The following is a 14,813-nucleotide window of genomic DNA, read 5'->3' as shown; positions in this document are numbered from 1 at the left end:
TAATTAGTTTTGATTTGATTTATTATTGTCATATATATTGAGATAGTGAAAAGTATTGTTTTTTGCATGCTATACAGACAAGCATACCATTAATAGAGGACATAGGGAAGAAGGAAAGGAGAGGGTACAGAAGGTAGTGTTATAGCCATAGCTAAGGTGTAGAGAAAGATCAACTTAATAGGAGGTAGGTCTATTCAAAAGTCTGATGGCAGAAGGAAAGAAGTTGTTCTTGAGTCAGGTTGGTATGTGCTCTCAGACTTTTGTATCTTTTTCCTGAAGGTAGACAATGGAAGACAGTATGTCCAGGGTGTGTGGGGTTCTTAATTATTCTGGCTGCTTTTCCAAGGCAGCGGAAAGTGTAGACAGAGTCAATGGATGGGAGGCTAGTTTGCGTAATGGATTGGGCTACATTCATAATCTTTTGTAATTTCTTGCGGTCTTGGTCAGAACAGGAGTGATACCAAGTTGTGATACAACCAGAAAGAATGCTTTCTATGGTGCATCCGTAAAAATTGGTGAGACACTCTAGCATAGTCCTGGTAAAAACCCAGGTGGTGACTTTGTCATCCACTGGCAAGCCATGGCCAGCTGGCCCAATTGGCAGCAGATCTTCTTCCATCTGATTGTCTGCTGCCTGCTACTCCCTCACACCAGTGCCTCCTGAGACACTGTTGTTCTAAGATGAACTTCTGACTGTGGACCCTGTGTTGAGAATATGGTATCCTGCACCGTCCTGCTCCTCACCTCTTGTCTGTGATCAGCAGTGCACAGGCAAGCCCGCAGACAGGAGCTCCCAGATATTGTTAATCAGATGCAATTCAAGGGTTCTGACATGAGTAACAACAAACTTCCACCACCACTACTGAAGCCAATGGAATAGCAGAGTGAGTAAACATTCTGTTAGGAAAAGCAGCATGGCTTGATTATTTGGATGAGAAAAGAATGTACTCCAATATTGTATTCAAAATCAAAATCAGTGTCCTTATATCACATTTGGCACTTTGGTCTGTAGTTTATTTTATTACAGCACATTGCTAGGATGTTACTGATGCAGAAGTTGGTTGAGTGGTTTCAGTTTTCTTTATTGCGGAGTGCAGGGAGTGGTGAAGGGAGAATAAGGATCATTAATGCAGAGGGCTTCTTCCTGCCTTTCCAGGTAAAGAGCTTGAGGAGGCTATTTCGTTAGCTACTCAATGGCCTCTCTAGTTTCAGGATATTGTGTCTCTCCTGCTTCTGCTTCTCCCTCGCCTTCATGTCAATTTTTTGCCTTCAAAGATAGCTTTCTTTGGAGAAGGGAATGGTGAATGGAAAGGCAACAGTGCCTGAGGAGAGGAGTACTGTTTTCAATGTCAGTATCGCATAGGGGACAAAGAAGGAAGTTGAATGGTTGGACAGTCAGTGGAAGTCAGGTCAAGAGAATAGGCAATATTTTGGACAAGGTGAGCTCCGAGAGGGAATGTGGGCAGATTGATCGGAAAGAAGAGAAAGATGCCGATTTAGGTCTAGGGCAATGGAGGACAGTATGAAAAGCTTAGTGAACAAGGTGAAGGGAACAGCACCGTAGGAGTTGCTGAACAGATGATCTCAATCTTAACATGACTGTTGTACTCTCTTCGCTAAGCGGTGAGTGCTTAACGAGGATAAGTAACACTGGGACAAAATTAGAAACAAAGTAGATGGAAGCTCATAACTGCCTTGGGTATCCACCAGTCAGAATGACAAGAATCATAATGACCTGGATGCCTGTATTGAATGTCCCTTTAAATGTAGCTCCCAGTCACGTCAGCAGGTCTCACACATCTGTGGGGGAGAGAAACAGAGCTATTCAAATCCTCCACAGCCTGATTTGCTGATCATTTCTAGCATTTCCTGTTTTTATTTCAGATTTCCAGCATCTGTAGTAGTTTGCTTTTGCTGTTACATCTCTCAGCTCCTGAAACCATCCCTGATTTGTTTTCCTGACAGGATTTGCCACCATGCTGGACTGCTGGCTGCCCAGTTAAGATCACTTCAGGCCTCTATTGGCATCAAAAGACATTGACTTAACTTTATTCACAATGCTTCCGCCTGTTCCACGATGAGAGCATTTTGCCACCTGAGTCAGAATCTTCCAGCCGCGCTCGCCCCAAATGCCGCTGAGGTCAACGCACCTTTGCATGGTCTGCACCCCTGACCCAGCCCACCCCATCCACACTCCCCTGACCCCCCCACTCCCCCTGCACCCCCTGTCCCCCAGCTATGGGAAAATTCTGCCCTAGAGTTAATATTGCAGGTTCTGTTCCTGTTGAGTGAGTTGGGTTGAGAATCTGAACCAGGCTGAAACAAGCAGGGAAATTGGAAAATGGAGAAGAGGCAGGCACTCAATAAAATTCTGTGTGCACGGGTAGGATGTGTTATGATAATGATGAGCAGGTCACAAAATGGCCAGAAGGATTGAAAATAAAAGGTAAAATGGGTGAACTGGGAGTCTGTGACTTGACAATGAGTTTTGAAAAGGACAAGATACCCATGCAGTTGGCGCCAAGGAGATGTTGATCGCCCAATGGGACACATTAAGCAACACTGTGACCTGACACATCACAGCAAATAGACAAATATGCTGATTTGGTAAAATTGCTACCCAATCAGCTTCAGTGCGAATGCATTTGATGATATATTTTTTCAACACGGTGCCGTTTGACAGTTTTATTTTACTCCAGTCTCTATCTTAATGATGCCTTCCATATGTACTGCAACACATGGTCCTCTTTGCTCACATTAAACATGACATCAATTCAATTTATGATCAACAAGGGAAACCTTTAAATTCAAGGTAATTAAATAGTCACAGCTCCAACTGCATTGATGTGCACAAACACAACGTCCTTACTTAATGATTTTAAACACAGAAGTTTGCCAAAAGCTTACAAAACTTAAAAAGGTTCACGAAAAAAGCTTGAACATACTTATTTGGAATAAGCATTCTTATGGCTGTTGTCAGAAAGGCATTTTTTTATTGTAGTAAGAATCATAAAAACAGTTTTGAGCACCATAATAAATTGGTTAACTTAGCTCAGAGATTCACAATTTAATAGCAAGTATATAGTTTTTAAATGTTTCCAGAATTCTTTTGATTACATTTGCAAAATTCCAGAAATTCTTTCTACTGATGTTTCTCCGTTCCCTCCTTTATCATCATACAGAGGGTTGGAAAAGGAAGTGGGTACATCTGATACATTGGAAAACGCCTGTAAAAATGAACAAGAAATGCCAAACTTATTACTTCGAAACAATTTTCTTGCATTATCTTCTAGTCTGAACCAATGTAGGGACGCCTACAATGTGTTAAACTTAAAAGATAATTAGAGTCAGAGCTCCAGCTGCATTGATATGCACAAACACTACGTCCTTACTTAAATAATTTTAAATAGAGAAGTTTGCCAAAAGCTTACAAAACTTAAAAAGGTTCACAAAAACTGTTGCTTGACTTGTCTATGAGACAGGTCTCTCAATTTGGACACAAGTCCCAGATGATAGTAAGGAGAACTTTGCAGCGTTGACAGGACTGGGTGGGTACAAGCGCCATCCACATTGCTGTGGGTTTGGAAAGGGTGTTAAACTGATTTCCATAAATATAATTCATTTAAATGTCATTACATGGCTTAACGCCATTGCTTCTGGGATCGAGAGATGCTCCCTTGCCCCGCTGACATGGTGTCACGCTGGCAAGAATCCCTCCTGGGATTTCTGGAAGTGAAAAATATTTGTGATGACTCACCTTTGCGGAGGTGAGCATAGGTGAGGAACATGGCAGGGAAGTGTCCTGGCACTGCCTCCCGACAGGATGAGCACTTTGTATTGCCCCATTGTGCCAGGGTAGTTAGAGGGGTTTGATGGATGATGGGGGCTTTATGCATGCAGGGTGTGGAAGTGGAGATGATGAGGGGAGGGGGTGCCCCAAAGCCAGCAGAGGAGGAGGTATCCCAATGTCTGTCTTTGAGATAATGAGGAGCCCTTTAAAAAGAACACCCCATTCTCTCTTCCCAGTTTGTTAAGGCACCACCGCCTCCCCCCGTCTCCCCCACACTCCCCAAGCTGGCTGTGTAATCCTTGCCAGCACTTTACAATTGCACAAGTGCTATTTGATCTGGTGAGAATAGGTAGCTGCGAAACCAATGAGTTTCACACAGCTTTTCTTGCCTCCTCCAGCGCTCTGTGAAATTTTGGGAAGTATCTGCCCTTAGCTAATGTAATTTCTATATTGAAGGAGAAAAATGGAACATATCCTGGCAATTATAGACCAGAGAGCTTAATGTCAGTGGAAGAAAAATAATGAAATCCTTACAAAAGGAGCGAATAGAAGAACATCTAGAAATGGGCGACATGGTAGCACAGTGGTTAGCACCGTTGCTTCATAGCTCCAGGGTCCTGGGTTTGATTCCTGGCTTGGGTCACTGTCTGTGTGGAGTTTGCACATTCTCCTCATGTCTGAGTGGGTTTCCTCAGGGTACTCCGGTTTCCTCCCACAGTCCAAAGATGTATGGGTTAGGTTGATTGGTCATGCTAAGAAACTGCCCCTTAGTGTCCAGGGATGCGTAGGTTAGAGTGATTGGTGGGTATAATATGTTGGGATATGGGGGTAGGGGCTGGGTGGGATTGTGTTTGGTGCAGACTTGATGGGCCGAAGGGCCTCTTCCTACACTGTAGGGTTCTATGATTCTATGAAATGAAAAATATAATAGTGAATAATTAGCAAAGGAAAATTTTGCTTGACTAACCTTAACGAATTTTATGAAGAGGTAACAGGGAGATGACAATGGTAATGCAGTGGATTGGTTAATCTGGATTTTCAAAAGGCTTTTGATGAAGTGTCCATATATTATGAATAAGGTTAGAGAACGTGGAGTCCGGGGCCAAGTGGTAGAATGGATTGCTAGCTGGCTTCCAGACAGAAAGCAGATATGGGAGTAAATAGTAGGTTTTCAGAGCGCCAGAATTTGGGAAGTGTTTTTTCTAATTTCATATTTTCCAATGTAGAGGCAGGAGGGTTGTGGAGCTGGGCAAATGGCCAAAACAGTGCTGTGTTTTCCCCTCCTCACAATTTTATTGAAGACAGCTTCTTAATTGATCTCCTCCAGGAAGACTGCATCCAATGTTCCTTTATGCTCACATATGGGTTCTTGACCCAGAAATCGGTCTGACATCAGGCTCACAACTTGAACCAAACATTCAGCCCTACGTTTCTTGAATTTTGGAAAAATTTTAGGAAATCGGTATTGGAACCACTTTTATTTCAATATTAAAGATGAGCTATCTGGCAATTGTGGTAACATTTGGAAATATCCTCTTGCCAATTTCACAGAATCATGGCGCAGGAAGAGGCTCATTGTGTCTACATTGCCTCTTCAAATCAGCAAGTCATCCAATGTCGTTGTCCTGCCTTCACCCTGTAACCTAGCAGATTGCTTCTTTCCAAGTAATCATTGAATTCCTTCCTGAATGCTTTGATTGATCCTGTCTCCACCATACTCTCAGGCAGTGTATTCCAGACCCTAACCACTCACTGTGTGAACAAGATATTTTTTCTCATATCATTTTTGCTTCTTTTGCATTTACTTTAAGACTGTGTGCTTTCATTCTCAATTCTTTCATGGGAGGGACAATTTCTCCCCATCTTCTCTGTCCAGGCCCCTCGTGATTTTGAATACCTCCATCAAATATCCTTTCAGCCATCTCTTCTCCAAATTAAAGATCTCCAATCTTGCTTCATAACTGAAGTTCCTTATCCCTGGATCCATTCTCTCAAACCTCTTCTGCACTCTCTCCAATGCCTTCACATCCTACCTAAAACGTGATGCCCAGAGCTATATGTAAAATTCCAGCTCAAGTCTAACTAGCACCTTATACAAGTTCAACATAACCTCCTTGTTCTTGTATTCAATTACAGTATGCTTTTAACTGCTTTCTCAATCTGTCCTGTCACCTTTAATGACTTATGCACATATACGCCTCTGCTTCTGCATCCACTTTAGAGTAGTACTTTATTTTGTGCAGCCTCTCCATGTCCCTTCTTTTTTATGCCTTTCAGAACAGCTTATTCAACACAATTATTCATCATTAATATTGTGCCACAGTGTAGTAATGAGGCAAATTATGAAACAGTGCAGCAGGTGGTCAGGAAGGCGAATGGGATGCTGGCCTTCATAGCGAGGGGGATTGAATATAAAAGTAGGGAGGTCTTGCTGCAGCTGTATAGGGCATTGGTGAGGCCGCAGCTGGAGTACTGTGTGCAGTTTTGGGCGCCGCACCTGCGCAAGGATATTTTGGCCTTGGAGGGAGTGCAGAGGAGGTTTACTAGGCTGATACCGGAGTTGAGGGGGTTGAGCTATGAGGAGAGGCTGAATAAACTAGGCTTGTACTCGTTAGAGTTTAGAAGAATGAGGGGAGATCTCATTGAGACGTATAAGATGATGAATGGGATGGATAGGATAGAGGTGGAAAGACTCTTCCCGCTCAAAAAAGACAGTAGGACTAGGGGGCACAGCCTCAAGATAAAGGGGGGGCGGTTCAGAACGGAGTTGAGGAGGAACTTCTTCACTCAAAGGGTGGTGAATCTCTGGAATTCTCTGCCCGTTGAAGTGGTGGAGGCTGCCTCGCTAAATATTTTTAAGAAGCGGGTTGATGGGTTTTTGATAAGAGAGGGGATTAAGGGTTATGGGGAGAGGGCGGGAAAGTGGAACTGAGCCACGACAGATCAGCCATGATCTTATTGAATGGCGGGGCAGGCTCGAAGGGCCAGATGGCCTACTCCTGCTCCTATTTCTTATGTTCTTATGTTCTTATCCTAACTTCGCAAAACCATTCTTATCAAAAGCTGGCTGTATCTGACCTTACCTTATATGAAGTGTGCCAGGGGTAAACACTGATAGCTGGACGAGTCAAAAGGTCCTTCACTGCAAACTGGAACAGAAAGCACAGTAGAATGGTGCAGCTTTGGCAAACAGTCAGTTACATTACATGGTTTCACACTGAGAACTGTCAGGAAAACAAACACCACAGAACAACTTGTCTAATCATGAGCTTATTGAGTAAAACTGGACAAATCCAGGGATACCGTTCTTACAGAAAGAAACATTTGTCTTGTAAACTTAACAAGTCTCAACGAAGACTTTTTGTTCGTTTTTTTTTCCATGTACCCTGTTGGTCATAATTAAGGTTTTTTGTGTCCTTTGTATTTAGATTAAATGTAAGGATGAATAGATTTCTTTTCTTTGCCTGATACATGCCAATCATATTTAAAGAGCATGTTTTATCTTCAGGGACCCCACTTTTTCTTTCAATTTTCTCCCTTCTTCTCCCCAAGGTACTTCAGTTGCATTTCTACAGGCAGCAATGGCCCTTGGTGAATACTTTCTATATGAAAGCCTAGACTGTGATTGCTACCTATTTATTGAGCATGGATGGCACCATAGCAAACTCTCACACTGCCCTCCGTACCTCTTCATATTCCAGCAGCGGTTACTGGATAGTGATTAGAAGCTGGAGTCAAGGGCACTTTGTTTTATGAGGGTATAAAATAAAGAGCACTAATCTAAAGGGAATGCAGGAGCAGAGGGACCTAGGTGTATATGTACATAAATCATTCAAAAGTGATAGGACAGGTTGACAATAAGGGCCCATTGTTGAACCTCAAATGCATATCTACACCCAGAGACGAAGGCAAATATTAAACCCAATACAGTCGGCCTATAATCACCACAAAAGTCTTTCTTATTAATTCAAATCTTTGCAAAGAATTATGATTTATTTAACAAAATTCATGGTTGGAAACATTGCGTGCTTTAATATTGAGTTTAGTTTGCATAATGAGCAGGAGTATTGCCTTGATGAAGTACGAAGCCAACATAGTGAAGCGGAATCAATATACACAGCTGAAATGATAGTCACTGGGTTAATTATCTATCTGCTGACACTCATTTAATTCCCTTACACAGTCGATGATAACATCACACCAAGGAAAGACATACCAACATTTGACATTTTAACAAAGCCGACAGCCCATTGAAAATAAAGGGGTTATCAGTTTTATTGAACGGGAATCTCACCTGTACACATACTAATGACTTTATAATAGCACACAGAGGACTTTCTTAACTTCTCAGGTCTTTCTGCACAGGGACAGAGACTGCTTCAGTAACCTAAGAGTTGCAAAAGGTACTCAGCATTGCACAGAATCATCCGCGAACCTCCCTCTTCTGACCTTATGATGGAAGTAAGGTTACTGATGAAGCAGCTGAAGATGGCCAAGCCTAGGACATTACCCTGAGAAACTCCTGCAGCAATATCCTGGGATAATTGATATCTAATGACCACAACAGCCTTGTTTTCTGCTAAGTGTGACCCCACCAGTGCAGGGATTTCCTCCAATTCCCATTGACTTCAGCTTTGATATTGCACCTTGATGCCTCATTCAATCAAATGCTGCCTTGATGTTAGGGGCAGTCACTCTCACTATGCCTCTAGAGTTCTGCTCTTTTGTCCATGTTTGGACCAAGGCTGTGATGAGGTCAGGCCCTGGCAGATCCTAAACTGAAAGTCAGTGAGCGGGTTATTGTTTTGTAAGTGTTGTTTGGTAGCATCATTGATGACACAATTTATCACTTGCTGATGATCAAGAGGGGGCTGATTAGCCAGAATTGATTTGTCCCGCTCTTCACCTTGGCAATTTTCCAAATGGCTGCGTATCCTCAAAACCAGTATTGTAACTGCACTGATACAGCTTAGCTAGGGCAAAAGCAAGCACAACACTGGCTATTCTGGAGCACATGTCTTCAATACTATTGTCAGGTGTTTTTGCAGTATTCAATGCCTTCAGCCATTCTTGTTACCATTTGACTGAAGACTGGTATCTGTGATGCGATGGATCCTTCACCCGGCACCTTGGCTGAAGATGATTCCAAATGCTTCAGTCTTGTTTTTTGCATGGGTGTGCTGAGCTCTCCAATTCATGAGGATTGGGACCTGTGGCACCTCCTCCTCCAGTTAAGTTGTTTAGTTGCCCGCCACTATTCACGAATGGATGTGGCAGGTCTGCAGAACACTGATCTGATCCATCGGTTGTGGGGTTGCTTCTCCCTGTTCATCCCGATGCTGGATCCCTCGTATTACAATATAACCAATGATAACATTGGAATCTGTTATAACATCTCAATTGGGCACTCATTTCCTTGGAAGGAAGGACATTTGGGAGGTGTTTGGCAATCCTGATAGGGTTTGCTGCATGGCCTTCAAGAGGCATGGGAGACCCACGTAAGTGAGGGAGAATCCCTAAACCACCTCTAATTCCCTCTGCACTCAGAAATAATGACCCTTAAATGGCTCATTAGTCTATGTAGCCAGAAGATGGGTTTGCCATGTCAGCACATTTCCACCATTAACCACTTGACATTCAATAGTGTAACCATCACTGAATCTCCCACTGTCAACATCCCTGGGATTACCATTGGCCAGAAACTCAACAGGTATCACCGTATAAACACATTGGCTACAAGAACAGGACAGAGGCTAGGAATACTGCAGCAAGTAACTCACCTCCTGTTTCCCCAAAGCCTGTTCACTATCTACAAGGCACAAGTCAGGAATGTGATGGAATATTTCCCACTTTCCTGGATGGATGCAGCTCCAACAACACTCAAGAAGCTTGACACCATCCAGGACAAAGGAGCCCACTTGATTGGCACCATATCTACAAATATTCAATCCCTCCACCACCGATGCTCTGTAGCAGCAGTGTGTACTAGTGACAAGATGCACTGCAGCAATTCACTAAAGATCCTCAGACAGCACCTTCCAAACCCACAATCGCCTCCATCTAGAAGGACAAGGGCAGCAGATGGGAACATCACCACTTGCAAGTTCCCCTCCAAGCCACTCACCATCCTGACTTGGAAATTAATTGCTATTCCTTCATAGTCGCTGGGTCAAAATCCTGAATTCCCTCCCTAACACCAATGAAGAAAGAAAGATTTCTGTTAGAGGCCCAACAATTCCATCTCTTGTCTCTCTCAGTAATCTAGGACAGATGCCATCTGGCCCTGGGGATCTGTCTACCTTAATGCTTCCTAAACACCTAACACTTCTTCCCTTGTAATTGTGATTTGTTCTAACAGGTCAACATATCCCTCTGAGACACTGTCAATCAACGCGTCCCTCTCCTTTGTGAATACTGATACAAAGTATTCATTTAGGATCTCACCTACTTCCTTGGATTCTAAGCATATTTCCCCTCCTTTGTTCTTGAGAAGTCTGACTCTCTCTCTGACAACCCTCTTGTTCCTAACGTATGTATAAAATGCCTTGGGATTCTCCATAATCCTGTCTGCCAAGGACATTTTGTGACCTTTTTTTGCCCTTCTAACTCCCTGTTTGAGTTCTTTTCTACTTTCCCTGTATTTCTCCAGCGCCTCATCTGTTTTTAGCTGCCTGGGCCTTATGAATGCCTCTTTTTTTCCTTTTTGATTAGACCCACACATTAGAGTCTGCACACTGCATTGAAGCCCAGGCCTTGCCTTTGCCCTTGTGTCGCTTAATTTCTCAGTGTGCCTCTATCTCTCTATCTCTCTTTGAGGTCAGCAAGGGGATCCTGATGCTAAAACTATGAACTACAAATTTAATGAGTGAATAATTGATTTTCTCCTGCCCCACACTTCACCCTTCTTCTAGTGAATTTTTCTATCAGATCTGATTTCTACATTGGCGAGCTAGTCCCTGGGATTTCTTTTTCTTCTTCTTTCAGAGAAGGTCATGTCAAAATATGCGCACGAGGACTCACTAATTTCAGGAGTTCCTGTTTCTTGGCCCATAACAGAACCTGGTATGTGCTAAGAGATATGAAAGTGGATTAAGAAACCAATTGATCTGAAAATTAGATTGGTGAATACATGGCTGGTATTAGTGGGTGAAAGGGTTGTGGAAGATCAGTGAGGGAGTAACCTTTCTAATTATTACATGATCCAGTTAGAAAGAGGAAAGCATCAATGACAGTGTTCCACAGCAACAACTTATTCCAGTGGAGTCTGGGGAAGTGAACTTTAAAAGAACAAGTTTTAATTAAACATCCTTTTAATTAAAAGTATGTAAGGAAATAATTAAATTGTTAATAAATAGCTGGTAGTCACAAGGGGAATATAGGGTTGGTGGATCAACTGCACATGACAGGTTTGGGCTGAGGCTGGTGCTTCCAGAGCTGCTGTAAAAGGAGACCAGAACTCTCCACTCACCCGACGAAAGAGCAAACCCCGAAAGCTTGTGGGTTTACTAACGAATAAACTTGTTGGACTTTAACCTGGTGTTGTGAGACTTCTTACTCTACCTCTCCACCAAATCTGGCTGATTTGGATATGTGGGTGGGGCTGATTACAGTGTGTGCGTGAGAGAGAGAGGGGCTGATTAAACAGAGAGAGAGAATGTGTGTGTGTGTTAGCGAGAGAGAGAGACAGAAGTTGAGAGAGGGCCTGATTACAGTGTGTGTGTGTGGGAGAGAGAGGTGGGGAGAGTGCTTATTACATTGTATGTCTGGAGGAGTAAGAGGGACTGATTCGAGAGAGTATGTTTATGTGTGTATGAGAGAGAGAGAGAGAGAGGTGGGGAGAGGGACTGATTACAGTGTGTGTGTGTGTGTGTGTGTGTGAGAGAGAGAATAAAAGCTTGGGAGAGTGGCTGATTACAGTTTGTGTGAGAGAAAGAGTTGGGGAGAGGGGCTGATTACATTGTATGTCCATGTAGAGAGGTAGAGGAACTGATTAGAGAGTGTATGTATGTGTATGAGAGAGAGAGAGGTGGGGAGAGTGGCTGATTACATTGTATGTTTGTGTAGAGGGATAGAGAGACTGATTAGACTGTGTGCTGTTGGGATGGGGGGTGGGTGGGGCAGAAGGGCTTTCACTGAGTCTTCTGCAACCAGAGAATATGAACACCTTACCTGAAGCCTGAGTACATTAAAATATCCTATTTACAAAGAATTTCAATATTCAGATTTTCATATTTATATATTGATCTATATTACATGTAACTTAATAATTGTATACTGAATGTTACAACGGACCTTTATTTCTAGTTTGTTTTTGTTGGTGTCTGGGGTCACATTAATTTTCAAGTTTTAACATGGAGTTACGTTGGAGAAGAGTTGGGGAATCAGTGTTCCAATAGTCAAAGTGCACCATTGTTTTTCTCTAACATATTATCCTGCTGCTTTAATGAGTTTTGTCAAATAAATACAAGGTAAATAAATGATTCCTACCTCCGCATTCAAATTTTTCCTTTGATCACCATTCAGAATGTTGGATATTGAATCACATTTGGTTGCTGATGAAGGTCTCCTGTAATTAAAAAAATTAATCCAAACAGTTGCAAATGAAACTCTTCAATATTAGGATTACATTTCAAATACAAATGCTTTCTGAGTATAGAACACCTTCCCATAACTGTCTTCTACTGATCTGTAGTTAAAAGTATTCATTTAGTTGCATAGCACTGGGATGTCATAACAATGTATCACTTCACATTGCAGCAGGGATCTATAGTTTCAGCTATGTGTTGGGCTTTGTATTATGTACCATTATTGCCTGCGGCATGAAATTGTCACAACTGGGCAACAAAGGTCAGACTGGCTCCTGGGCATATGCATCTCAAAGCAAGCAGAGCCCCCTTTATTTAGCAGCTACACAGGTCAAATTCAGGAACAAGAATGTCTGTCACATTTCATTCTGTTTGCTTGTAAACAGAATATGTGACAAGTTAAATCATGTCACATTAAATACCATTGTGGAAAAAAAATCACTACGACAAAAGTACCACCAGGAGTTTGTAAATCTTTCATTCCACAAATAAATAGATTTATTAATCAGGACTTTTGAAAGGGTAGTTTTATCAGTGTGTGTTTGTGTGTTTTAACAGATGTCATGTCTCCAGGGCAACAATGAAGAGAAAGTAAAGTTTATTTAGTCACAAGTAAGGCTTACATTAACACTGCAATGAAGTTCCCCTAGTCAACACACTCTGGCACCTGTTTGGGTCAATGCATCTAACTAGCATGTCTTTCAGACTGTGGGGGGAAATCAGAGCACCTGGAGGAAATCCACCCAGAAACGGGGAGAACGTGCAAACTCCCCACAGACAGTGACCCAAGCTGGGAATCAAACCCGGGTCCCTGGCACTGTGAGGCAGCAGTGCTAACCACTCTGCCACCATGCCATAATAGAGTGCATTAATACTTCATCTCTGTCATCTGGGTTTTAATTCAACCCAGGTTGATAGGGCAAAGGTTCCCTACTCTGCTTCTTTGGGCACTTGACACACTTGCTAGTGATCAGGGCTGTTGCATGTCCATGTTTTATTGATGTACTAGCATAAAATTGGCAACCAGGCAGGCCATAAGATGGCCTGGTGTGGGAAATGGATAAATTCATTATCAGTCCAAAAGAGAGTGCTTTTTGGGGGCACATGAAGGAGCACTGGGAGAACAATTTACTCATATAGACCCATTTCAAGTGGCAGTCTGCTTGCTATGTCAATTCCTCTTTGGCTGCAGACTGCTCTATGCACAACCCGTGTGCCATTCTTCAATGATATAAATGAGGAACGTTGGCCATGAAGGTAGCAGCCCATGGTGCTGCCTGCCATGGGGGAATCCGCATAAGTCTGCGTAGCGACACTTGAAGTGGTGATTAAACAAACATGTTTTTCTTCTGCGATGATTTCCCAGTCCTATCACTGATCTCCTTGATAAGGGTTCTGGGTGTCAACAAGGGGCAGAAATGTCCCATTTTGGGCTAATAATTGCTCACCTCAAAAGAGAACAATAATTCAATAATTAACGTTCAAATGTTTTCAAAAACATGCCTTCCAAATTTTCAAAATGATGAAATTTGAAAATATTTGTTATGAAACATAAAATAGAGACAGGCAGATATTTCTACTGGTGCTGCTGGCACTACATACTTGGAAATTCAGGTGCTTGCTGCCTAAGATTACCTTAATCAGCAATGCAGGCTCATAAAATCATCCCAAACATGCATTTTGCAAAATAATTTGTGCGCACTTATCATGCTGACAATTTGTTGTATTTCTGGGAAGGGAACAGGTGAAAATAGCATTAGTAAAATGCAGACAAGTGTTCTTTGATTTTTTATGAACCATTAACAAGTCAAAAGCATATTGCTGTACTCAGCAACAAGAACAGTTCTCAATTTCTGCAGCTCGAATGCTCCCAGGAGAATCTATAAACCTTGAGGGTCCTTGTTAGGAAACAGACTGCAGTTAATGAGAAGTAGCGCAATACTTACATTTTTAATATAACACCAGGCTTTAGTTGATAAAATACTGAACTAATGTTGATGTTCAGTCACAGAAGTAATGACAACCACAGCAGCTTTGGCTGGAGTTCTAATTCAGCAACTTTATTTTTATTATTAATGAGGTGTCCCCTTTTATTCCCTGAGTGCATGTCATAAAGCTCATAAAACCAAAGTTATGATGTGTTATAATGGATTGGATCATGAGCCGAACGCATCCTGTATAAATGGGAGACTGAATTGGTATTCTGCATGTGTCCCTTACATTTAAATTTGGTTGTTTTGCCATGAAAATTAGACGGTCAACATGCTACGCTTCTTAAGATTCAGCCGTACACTGCTTGATCACAGATAAAAAACATTATATTTATATTGCCCATTTCATGACCATTGGATGTTTCAAAGCACTTTACAACCAACAAGGTACCTGTGAAGGGCTATAGAAAATACTGCAACCAATTTACACACAGCAAACTCTAATAA

The 14,813-nt window shown here is 42.2% G+C and overlaps 1 protein-coding gene across 1 annotated transcript in view; it reads right to left on the bottom strand.

The window, feature by feature from the left end:
• Positions 1-2,992: 2,992 nt before the first annotated feature.
• malrd1 (MAM and LDL receptor class A domain containing 1) overlaps positions 2,993-14,813 on the bottom strand; it is a 322,326-nt gene continuing 310,505 nt past the window's right edge. The window contains exons 38-40 of the mRNA XM_080211010.1: positions 12,278-12,356; positions 6,874-6,939; positions 2,993-3,227 (exon numbers count right to left, since the gene is read on the bottom strand). Of these exons, the coding sequence (XP_080067136.1) occupies positions 3,114-3,227; positions 6,874-6,939; positions 12,278-12,356 (259 nt within the window). The 3' untranslated portion in view covers positions 2,993-3,113. The remainder of the gene's footprint in view (positions 3,228-6,873; positions 6,940-12,277; positions 12,357-14,813) is intronic.

Source organism: Carcharhinus amblyrhynchos, chromosome 2 (assembly GCF_965287045.1).
Source record: "Carcharhinus amblyrhynchos chromosome 2, sCarAmb.v2.hapA, whole genome shotgun sequence".
NCBI classification, from domain to species: Eukaryota; Metazoa; Chordata; class Chondrichthyes; order Carcharhiniformes; family Carcharhinidae; genus Carcharhinus; species Carcharhinus amblyrhynchos.
This window is presented reverse-complemented; position numbering and strand designations above follow the sequence as displayed.